General features: G+C 48.7%; 1 protein-coding gene across 3 annotated transcripts; it reads right to left on the bottom strand.

Annotated features, from left to right (window-relative positions):
* Positions 1-6189: 6189 nt before the first annotated feature.
* LOC123061418 (uncharacterized) lies at positions 6190-10397 on the bottom strand. 3 transcript variants are annotated; one of them, XR_006428995.1, is made up of 6 exons: positions 9790-10392; positions 9602-9704; positions 9210-9248; positions 7171-8996; positions 6997-7102; positions 6190-6606 (listed from the first exon to the last, which is right to left on the bottom strand). XR_006428995.1 is itself a non-coding variant. In XM_044484512.1 (6 exons), the coding sequence occupies exons 2-6, from the start codon at positions 9699-9701 to the stop codon at positions 6559-6561; spliced, it is 387 nt and encodes a 128-aa protein (XP_044340447.1). In that variant the 5' UTR covers positions 9702-9704; positions 9790-10397; the 3' UTR covers positions 6190-6558. The 3 variants fall into 3 exon arrangements, 2 of the variants coding, with proteins under 2 accessions (XP_044340447.1, XP_044340448.1); XM_044484512.1 differs by having other exon boundaries at positions 7171-7264; positions 9790-10397; XM_044484513.1 differs by lacking the exons at positions 9210-9248; positions 9602-9704; positions 9790-10392 and having other exon boundaries at positions 7171-7264; positions 7777-9203.
* Between the last annotated feature and the right edge of the window lie 409 nt (positions 10398-10806).

Below are 10806 nucleotides of genomic sequence, written 5' to 3'. Positions count from 1 at the left end.
GCGACCTTGTTCTTTGGCGCGTTCAATCGGACAAGAATTCCAATAAGTTGACGGCAAAGTGGGAAGGCCCTTATCGGGTAATACGAGTCAACAGGCCCAGCGCAGTCCGCCTGGAGACCGAAGATGTCGTTCCGATGAGTAACTCCTGGAACATTGAGCATCTTTGCAAGTTTTACCCGTGAGGCGCGGCTTGCCGGGCCCCCGGCAAGCCACCTTTTGTACGAGCCTTGCCGATGACGCATGTAACCCTTTGTACAAAGCCAGGCGCAGACCCTGAGCATAAGTAAATGAAGCACTGGCGCCCTAAGTTATAGCATGCATGCTAGGTCGAGTCTCGTCCTTGGTTAGGGTTGATAGTGCTTAGCGGCGACTAACCCCTAGCTTAGAGGTCGAGTGTGCGTCTCTTTGTCTTTCTTTTGTCTTCTTTGGTTCACAGGACACACAGATATCCGTGCCGAACCACTTGGGGAGAAAAAAAAAGAGGAACAAACCAGCATCTAGCCCCCGGCAAGCCAGTATTGCCGGGGGGCTACAAGAGCAAAGATTCACCCACGGTGAACCAGGGTTGCCGGGGACTGCAGCTTCAGATAAGTTCTTCATCCCTTATCATGCATTCCATTATGGACTGAGGTATGTGAAACCTTGTTTTCCCCTAAGCTACCGTGCTCCCCTAACTCTAGGCCCTAGGGCTCGTTCCTGGGGCCAAGTTTGGTCGTAGTCGCGGCAGCGAAAGGATGAAACAAGGAGCCTGAACCCGCCTCATCCCTGCCTCCGCCAAAGGCATGAGGAAGGTCGAGCGAAGTGGGGAGATGACAAGGCCTGTTGCCAGGCAAGGAAATGTTTATCTTGAAGATATCAAGGATTTACTCCTTGTCGTGGGTTCCACCCGCAAACAAATGACCCGGCAAGCATCCCTTTTTCATTAAAAAAACATTCCACTCAGGTACAGTCCATAGGGAATGAAAAACATGAATGATGGGATTACAAGTTTTAAATTCAGCAAAGGCCCGAAGGCTTACAAAATAAAAAGAGATAAGGTGCCCGTAATCCCTTTCTTGTCCCTCTCCTCAGGAGGCAGGTCAAGGAGGCAAAAAGGACAAAAGGAGCGCCTAGGCGAGCTACGGGTGGCAGAAGACACCAAGAGAACATCTTGGTGGCCGTCCAAAGGTTGGATGGTGATGGCGGCGCCGGAAGCAGAGCTCGAAGATGAGGCGGCAGGACGTTAGCACGCGTCGAAGGCATCGGTGCCCGCGTACTCCGAGTTGACGGCCTTGCCGCCCGCCCTCTTCCTCTTCCGCAGCCTCCCAACGCCAGCCGCCCAAGGAGACGACCCCGAGAAGTTCAGGGAGCCGGCGACACGGATGATGGGGTCGCCGGTGCCGCACGGAGCGGCACCCGACACCTAATCGGACCCATCATCCTGCCGCCTACTACCCTCGTCGTCGCTGCCGCTGTCCTCCTCGTCACTCCCGCCCGAGGAGGAGTCTTCACTATCAGAAGAGCTCTCCACGCAGCACCTTGCACGGGTCCCAAAGAGCCCGAAGACCTTGACGGAGAGAAGGCCACCCTCCATCAGCTTAAAATGGAGAGTGAGCCCCTCCGTAAAGCGGTGGATATGAGCAAACGTCTTCCATCCCCGACGAAGATACATCATGTGAGGGGCGGGGAAGTCGACGCGGACCCACGTGCCACTGATCCCACAGCCCCTCATGTGCAGCCGCAAGGACTCCGGCGGATTCAGCTCCATCTCCCGTGCAAATGGAGTCGGGAGACGAAGGCGGCGGTGCGGCGGCCGGCGCGGCCTGACGAAGAACTCGCAAGGGTCATCCCCAACATGGCCCTCCATTGGAGGAGGAGCTGCTGGCGGAGGCGAGGCCGGCGCGCCGCCCTGTCCTCCTCTTCCCCGAACGCCCCGGCCTCGCCCACGGCCTCGCCCCTCCCCCTTCCCCTCGCGGCTGGCTCTGCCACCGCAAGCGCAGGAGAAGGAGGGACGCGTTGTCGAGCGGCGACCCTCGCCGCCACCGTTGAAGGACCGGGATTCCCTCTCTCCATGACGGATGGAAGAAAGGGGCAGAAGCTGAAGGAAGAAGAAGATGGAAGAATGCGGGACGCCGTCCCCCCTCCCGCTCTTTATAAGGGAACGGGGTTGGGGGCTTGGCCGCCCCGCTCGGCCAATCAAAACACGGGAGGTGCAGGGAGCCAGGGCCGACCCGCTGCCCCAACCAGCGACGGCCCGGTTTCCTGCCTCCACCGTTTGCCACCCCAAGCGCATGGGAGACACGTGGCGGACGTGCAGAACCGAGGGGACGGGTGAGGCGAGCTCTCCCCACCCCGTGATCGTGGGGAGTGGACGCCTCAAGGACCGCGCCTCGGCCCCATTCAGTAAATGGGTCGTGCCTCCACGCCTTCCTCCGTTTATGGGGAGGGCGCGAACCGCCCCTTTACTATGACGTGACGCATGCGTGCAGAGCCCAACCCCACGCATGCCGCCCACGTCACACGCACCTCCCCACGCCGCGCCACGCGCGGGAATCGTGGGAAGCGCAGCGCGCGAAGAATCTTACCGCGGTAAAAACAGCCTCGCCAGCCCGCGCATCGTTTTTGGGCCTAGCCCAACAACGCGTTGCGCTTATGTGTGGCCCAGGCCCGGGGGCTCCTGTCGGTGTACAAAAAGAGGGGTACACTTTTTGTACCCCTATAACTGTGCACGGGCAGTCTGAGCCGCGGATACCACCACACCAAGCAAGGCAAGGGAGGTGAACCAGGGTAAGACCGAAGCTCAAGAGAACTAGAACAACGCCAAGACCAAGACCACGAAGAGCAAAGGGGACGAAGCGGACTCCCCCAGCAAGATCCTTGTCGGGAGACAGTTCTAGCAGCCCCGGCAAGACCCTTGCCGCGGCGACTCGTCCCGCGCCTACGGAGCAAATCACCCTTGAGTCCACTACCCCCAAAGGGCAAGGATTCGGGAGACATCCCCGTGGCGGCATACAGATCTTTGTGAAGACATTCAAGATCAGATATGCACTAAGGAGACGACAACCCTTGGCGGGATCCCAGTCGAGGAAGACCACAAGGCCCCGGCAAGCGCCTTGCCGGGGATGACAGCAGGCGCCTCGGCAAGACCCTTGCCGGCCCCCCGGCAAGGCCCTTACCGAGGACATCCGCAGGACCACCACCAGGCCCACGCCGACTAAACCTCCACCGCCGTTCGCATGCAGCTGCCGACCCAACCAGCTGGGCAGGCACCTGCGTGGCGGCATGCAGATCTTCATGAAGACCCACCATTGCGCCACCTCAGTTGCGTGCCTACCTACATGGCATCGCAAGCATCGCTGGCCAGGGCGTGTGTCAACACAAGAAGGAGCGGCGATGGACGAGACAGGTTTCTCCCCCGTCCCCGATAAAGCAAGGACACCTAAGCAAGACACATTAAATGCGCCTTGGCATGTAATGCGAGGGATAACCTCGCAGCACTGTACCCTTTCCACCTCCTATGTGCCACTGTGGCAACCCCTTTTTCTATAAAAGGAGGCCCGAGGCGACCAGGAGAAGGATTCGGCTTTTTGGAGCTCCTCACGCCCCATAGCTAGCTCAAGAACACAAATATACAATCCACCAAAGCAGGAGTAGGGTTTTACGCATCCTCGCGGCCCGAACCTGGATAAACGAACTGTGTGCTACCTGTTAGATCCGCTCTTCTCACGACCCCGCGCCCCGCTAACCACAGTAGGGATTCTTGTGATCCCATAGGTGTCGTTCCCACCGACATCTCGGCAATTTCCTTGTCATCCTTCTGAGCTTCACGAATCTTTCCCAACAATGTAGACTAAACTTCCATCGTTGCAACAAAACCTCTAGGAACAATCTCCAAACGAAGTTCCCTGAGATCCTCGGCTAACTCCTTTGGCAATCCTCCCGTTAGCAGAGTATTAACATAACTCTTCCACCTCAAAGCGTCTGCTACGACATTGGCCTTTCCTGGATGATAATGCAGCTTCATATCATAATCCTTTATGAGTTCCAACCATCTCCTCTGCCTGAGGTTCAGCTCCTTCTGGGTGAATATGTACTTCAAACTCTTATGATCCGTGTACACATCACAACGGTTTCCAATAATAAAATGTCTCCAAGTCTTGAGTGCATGCACTACAGTTGCTAGCTCCAAATCATGAGTGGCATAATTCAACTCATGCGGTCGAAGTTGACGTGAGGCATATGATAGAACTCTTCCGTCCTGCATAAGCACACCTCCAAGTCCTAAGCGAGATGCGTCGCAATACACTTGGAAATCCTTGCATATATCCGGCAGAATTAGCACTAGGGCCGTAGTCAGACATTTCTTCAACTCCTGAAAACTGGCCTCACATTCTTCTGTCCATTTGAACTTAGTGTCCTTCTTCAACAACTCCGTCATGGGCTTCACAATTTTAGAGAAATTCTTAATGAATCTCCGATAGTATCTCGCAAGTCCAAGAAAATTGCGGATCTCTCCAACTGAGGTGGGTGCCAACCACTCAGTGACTGACTGGACCTTGGCGGGATCCACTGCTATACCTTCTCATGATATAACATGCCCAAGAAATCCAACTTCCTTCAACCAAAACTAACATCTGCTAAACTTGGCATACAACTGATGTTTCCTGAGCTTCTCGAGCACTAAACGCAAATGCTCCTTGTGCTCCCCTTCAGTCTTTGAGTATACCAAGATATCATCAATGAACACCACAATGAACTTATCCAAAAACTTCATAAACACCTTATTCATCATACTCATGAAGTACGCAGGGGCGTTAGTCAATCCAAATGACATAACCGTATACTCATACAGCCCGTACCTGGTGGTGAAAGTTGTCTTAGGTATATCCTTCTCGCGAATCTTCAGCTGGTGGTATCCTGATCGCAGATCGATCTTTGAAAATACTTTAGCTCCTTGCAACTGATCAAAAATGTCATTGATCATCGGCAGTGGGTACTTGTTCTTGATTGTCACTTCATTCAATGCTGGATAATCAACAACCATCCTTAAAGATCCATCCTTCTTCTCAACCAAGAGCATTGGGGCTCCCCACGATGATGAACTTCGTCGGATGTAACCTTTCTCCAATAACTCCTTAATCTGCTGCGGGCATCCGGTAGGGTCTCTTTGATATAGGTCCAGTGCCTGGCAACAGTTCTATCAAGAACTCAATGTCTCGATCTGGTGGCATGCCTGGTAACTCTTCTAGAAACACATCCGGGTAATCCTTCACAACAGGAACTTCCTCCTGAACAACTCCTGAGAGGGAATTTGCTTGAGTCCTCCTTGGCGAATGCCTGGATACATACTTAATCCTTTTTCCCTCCGGGGTGGTGAGTAGAATTGATTTGCTAGTGCAGTCAATGTTTCCTCCATACTTCGACAACCAATCCATGCCTAATATGATGTCCAATCCTTGCGACTCCAAAATTATTAGGTCTGAGGGGAAAACATGGCTCCTGATGGTTAAGGGTATCCGATCGGACCATCAGATGGCCATGTACTCTGCACCTGGTGAGCTCACTAGCATGGGTGTCCTAAGGGCTAGGGTTGGCAACTTAAACTTGTCCACAAATCCCCTTGATATGTATGAATGCGATGCACCAATATCGAAAAGAATGAGAGCGGTAAAAGACTTAACCAAAAACTTACCGATAACTGCGTCTGGCTGCTCTTCAACCTCCTCCACACTCACGTGGTTCACTTGTCCTTTGTTAAATGGATTGGGCTTCTTCCCAGAGCTCCCATTACCATTTCGGTTCTTCGCTTCAGGGCACTCAGTGGCATAGTGTCCAGTCTTCCCGCACTTGAAACAAGTAATGTGACTTAGGTCCCTCTTGGCGGTTGTGGCTGGATTGGAGCGATTCTGATTGTTGCTTGCTCCATTCCCATTCTCATTCTTGAGGCCATTATGATTACTAGTGGACCCGTTGCGCCAAATGGCGCAGAGGCATGCTAAATCCATGTACACGTTGAAAAGAAAATACATGATTTAGTTGGTTTAGTTGTGGGCAAACACATATGATGACAAATTTAACACCCTTTAAAAAAAGAATGGTGACTTCTTGTCCACAATTAAAAAAAATGGTGCCTTGTTATCTACAGTGAGATGTGCGCAAATACCCATTTAAAATCATGAATGTGTAGTAACTTTAGCTATGAGCAAACACTTCAAGCGCCAACCCAAACCCTTTTTAATCAAAAATTAAGGAGGACTTCTTTTTACAAATATATACTTGAGCATGCGCAATTTGTAATCAATCACATTTTCAAACAAGGGATCGAAACAGCAGTTAACATAGCTAACACTTTGCATTTAAGTGTAGCATATGATAAGATAGGAATAAGGGTTTCGTTCTTCCTTGGAGATGCACCAACTCCAGTACACACATACATAGACCTAACAAATATTTCTTCACCAGGAACTACGTCACACAGCAAGGCTCCATCATCCGTGAAATCAAACTAATTTAGCTACCCATCAAATGTAGAAAAACATTTGATGCTGCAAACTTGCACGTTCATTCTCCCCTGCAACCTTAGCTCGCGGAACCCGGCTTCGAGGGAAGATACAGGGGCATGGGGACCTGTCATGATTTTTTGAGAATGCAAAACACACCAGCATGAGATTTATTAGGAAAAACACATTATATCAGTTTCTAATTGGCTCACATTATAGCAGAAATAATGAGAGGTGACAACAGGCCTGGAAGATAGACTAACAACATGTTTCCCACGATCAAATTAGCTAGATTAGGATTTCCATATGTACATACCGCCACAACATATTATAGAATTTGTAACCTCACTGGAGAACAAAGTGTTCAGTAAAAAATAACACAATCTGGCCTACATAACTTTGGAATCGTTGCACATGGTTGAAACTTGTAAGCCCGACATTCCTTATTAGCATTAAGACGAGCCAAAAGCATTCAAACCATGATGACCTAAATAGTGCATCAGGTAGAGAGCATTACCTGGACTGGCCAAATGATGACATGGTCTTCCCTTCCTTGACGCCAAATGATGGAGACCTTGTTCTTCACCAAATTCTTCCATTGGACCCTTGCGCTGCTTTTCTCTCTAGTAAATTTTATACCAGGAAATCAAAACCAGAAAGACAGAAAAATCAACAGGTCAAAAGAGAACACCTTAATAGTGATTTGTCGAGAACTGCCTCTTGCTGCCTCCACAGGATTGTTTTGCCCATCGCTGTCTCTAGATCCCTTCCTCCTAGATGCACCACTATATTGGTACACAGAGCCGCCGAACGATCAGTAAACTAAGGACCATGAATTAAGATCACTTTAAAAAAATCATGTGATGCATAAAAATTGAAAATAAAATAACAACCACGTGGTAAGAACCGGTAACTCATTTTACAGGATAAATATTTGCCTAACCCTTGCTGCGGATGGTCAACACTACAACACAATGACACATAATAGTAGGTTCATACAGAAATATAAAAGGAAACTAAGATTACAACACAATCAGACAAATCTATATATTCAAGTACACTAAGATTTGACCTTTATCTAATGGCATCTATGAGTCTTTCCTTTAGAATGGTGAACCAACAATGATGGATGGATTATAGTGCTGTGGACACAAAAATTGCTAAATATAATTAATTTTAATGTGACAAAAGCAAAGCAAAGTGGTCCATGCAGGAGTTCATGCCCAGCAATCGATTCTACATCTTTTCTCTGTGCATAGCTTTATTTTCATTTCTGTATGTCTGAGATAAGTTACACCTTTTCTCATCCCTCGCTGCTCTGCTCATACCTTGATAATCTGGAAGCACCAAAGGAATAAGCACTTTGTGCATGTATAAATATAGCAGTCATCCAGGCATGGTTAAGCAATGACATGAAAGATAAATATGCCAGTCGACGCTAATAAGGTAGGCTACAATCTTCTGGGAACCACTAACTTGCAAGGCATTGAAAATAAAATAAACACAACGACCTCACCCCAATGATGCTAGCTTATGGAAGTCATAGCCTATCTGATAGACAATGAAAGTGATCAGAAGACCAACAACAATTTTGATTTCAGAAAAAGGGTATTTCTTAAGCAATACTTTTATTAGAAAGATGCATTCACATATATTTTTCTAAAATCGCATGCAAATGTGTTGATCCATTCCAGGGAAATATGGAATTCATACCCAAAAAACCTAGAACATAGATGGGGACAGTCTTTAAGGCAAAGCAAGTATTTGCCTAATCAACACAGAAACTTTGCATATTCCACTTTTCTGTAGTAAACATATTTGAGAACAGTTCAAACAGGACCTACATATGTTATACATAAGTAGCCATATGGAGCTGTAAACCAAGACAGAGGCCACCCAAGGCAGAAATTCAAATAGTGACAAAGAAACATCTCGTAATCAGGAGCACTCTATGACTATTCAAAAACAGAAGGCACCTCAGGAAGCGTGTAGTCAAATTAGTCTAGCTTAAAAACTAAATAGTAAATAAGGCACCATTCGTTTTTTCCATGAAAAATAGGCATGCCATATTAGATTTCTGAAATCCTTTACTTGAAAATTCCATATGCAACTGCCCAAATTATTGATGTATAACCCTCGGCTGCATCCAGTCAACTGTTTTTAAGAGAATAGGCAAACAACAAGAAACCAAAGCAGACCCTCGCTTCTTAAAGAGCTTCAATAAACTTAAATTGCTATCCTATTAATTAATCTATACAGATGAGACTTATTCACGGGTTTGTCCTCAAGAAAACAGCTTTAACTCTTATAAAAAATAGTTTGACCAGTTCTAAAAAAATTCCATTCGTATGCACATGTTTAACTCTCAAAAAATAGCTTTAACTCTCATAAAACAGGTTTAACTATCACAAAACTTATGCACGTGTTTGCCGTCAAGAAAATTTCCATTATCACCCATCCAACAGATGACTCAAGACCATAGATCACAAAACCATATCTTCACGCCATGTCCCCAACCTACATATGAGGCCTTTCTGATTAGAAACTATATGGAAACTAAACAACATTTATCTAATTGGATCTTAAATAAACATGGCTGCATGTTTGTAGATAATCTAATTGAATTTTAAGGAGGGCAACAAGACGCATGTGTGTGGCCATGACACCCATGTTGCCATGTTGTTCAGTGCGGCCAAGAAGAAAAATAACAAAACTGGAAAGTAGTCGGACCTGGGGTCGTGAGGGAGGTTGAGGATGAAATCTTCCTCGCTGCACGGCAGAGAGCAGTGGGGTAAGACAATGCTAATGTTTATAGAAGATTTGAACTCTTTAAAATGCATGTATAGCCCATTTTTAGGGGATTAAACGGTACATAAAAGCAATAAAAAAATGGGGCCAACTCATAAATACATTTATGGGCAGAAACATATATGCCTAGATGGAACACATAAAGATAAGGAATGCATCTATCAAGTACATGGAAACCCAGATAACGGCAACATTAATAAATAGGTCCAGAAGTGATGTACAAAGCATCAACTTTGCCCTATGGGGTATCCAACTACACAGGAATGGTATTAGAATTCAGAAACAGTATGAGATGTAGCATTTAGGTCACTTACATTGCTTGTATTTGGATGTGCACAACATCAGTACGTAGAGATTTTCCCGCATAATATACTTATCAGCTAAGAATCTTGGAAAATGGAGATCCAATCCCATAACCTAGCAAATCATCAAACAAAATCAGGAAGGAAAATATAGGAGAAATCAAAGGATAATACCGTAGCTCCAGAGACATTGACCAAACCTGGAATTGTTTAACTGGCAAGCACAAAAATACCTACAGACATCACCAACACCAATCCTGGCTACTGCAGTCGGCGACACAACTTCTCTTGCCGACCAAACCAACATGTGAAACAAGAATGAAATTAGATGGAAAAGGGAGCTGAATTAGGCAGGAGGAACTCATGTGGGGAGGTGCATCCAGAAGGGACGAGGGGTGAGGTCCTGGTCCTTCTTCGATGCGGCTTAGCGGTGCGACAATGAACAATGACGGCGCCGTCCAGCACTCTCCCACCCGCTTCCGCCCGCTTGCGCCAGGCTCGCCTCGAGCCGGTCGCCGCCATGGAGCCTAAGCGACGGGAGGTAGTCCTGGGAGGAGGAGAAACGCGAAGATGGGAGGGATGGGCGCCGCGGCAGGGGTGCGGGCCAGGAGGAAGGAGGGAGGCGTGTGGCGGCTGTGATGATTGGGGAAGGGTTTGCCACCGGCGCAGGGCGCGACGTGCACTGAGACGACGCACGCCTCGCACAAGGGACCCAACGCGCGGCGCTCGCACGTCCAGTTGCCAGCCGTGCATCGGCCACGCGAACCCAACAGCGAAGGAACACAGAGCAACTGACCACCGGCCCCGCCTCTCGACACGGCCCCAGCGTCAGTGGAGGCGCCGGATGACCCGGAGAAAAGGTGGGCGAGCGCACGGGACGATCCGGAGAAAAGACCCGTGAGTGGTTGGACCCGGCACTGCGTAGAGGTCAGCCTCGGCACGACGGTGCAGAGGAGTCAGCCACAATTCTATCCAACCCAGCATAACGCGGAGGAGAATAACAAAGAGTCCTTTACATGTGGAACCAACGGCCATCCTGGCCCACTCATCATTGCATGCAAGGGGTAGCAGCGGGTATAGATATGTCGTTCCAGCCGACCCAGGAGGGGCGCGCTGCGCTAGGCACGCACGCGGCATGCCAGGGGAGTCTGCCCACGACCCAAAAAGAACTGACCCACCAATAGCGCAGGAGGCTGAGCCCACAGGTCATCGCCTCA

The sequence above is a fragment of the Triticum aestivum genome, chromosome 3A (genome assembly GCF_018294505.1).
Source record: "Triticum aestivum cultivar Chinese Spring chromosome 3A, IWGSC CS RefSeq v2.1, whole genome shotgun sequence".
In the NCBI taxonomy this organism is placed as follows: domain Eukaryota; kingdom Viridiplantae; phylum Streptophyta; class Magnoliopsida; order Poales; family Poaceae; genus Triticum; species Triticum aestivum.
This window is presented reverse-complemented; position numbering and strand designations above follow the sequence as displayed.

What these genes read in the sequence shown, in the direction of transcription:
- LOC123061418 (XM_044484512.1), bottom strand. Translation starts at nt 9,701, where the DNA reads ATGGGATTGGATCTCCATTTTCCAAGATTCTTAGCTGATAAGTATATT. An exon ending in CTCGACAAATCACTATTAAG is followed by an intron (nt 7,103 to 7,170) that starts GTGTTCTCTTTT and finishes AAAATTTACTAG; the next exon opens with AGAGAAAAGCAGCGCAAGGG. An exon ending in TCATCATTTGGCCAGTCCAG is followed by an intron (nt 6,607 to 6,996) that starts GTAATGCTCTCT and finishes AAATCATGACAG; the next exon opens with GTCCCCATGCCCCTGTATCT.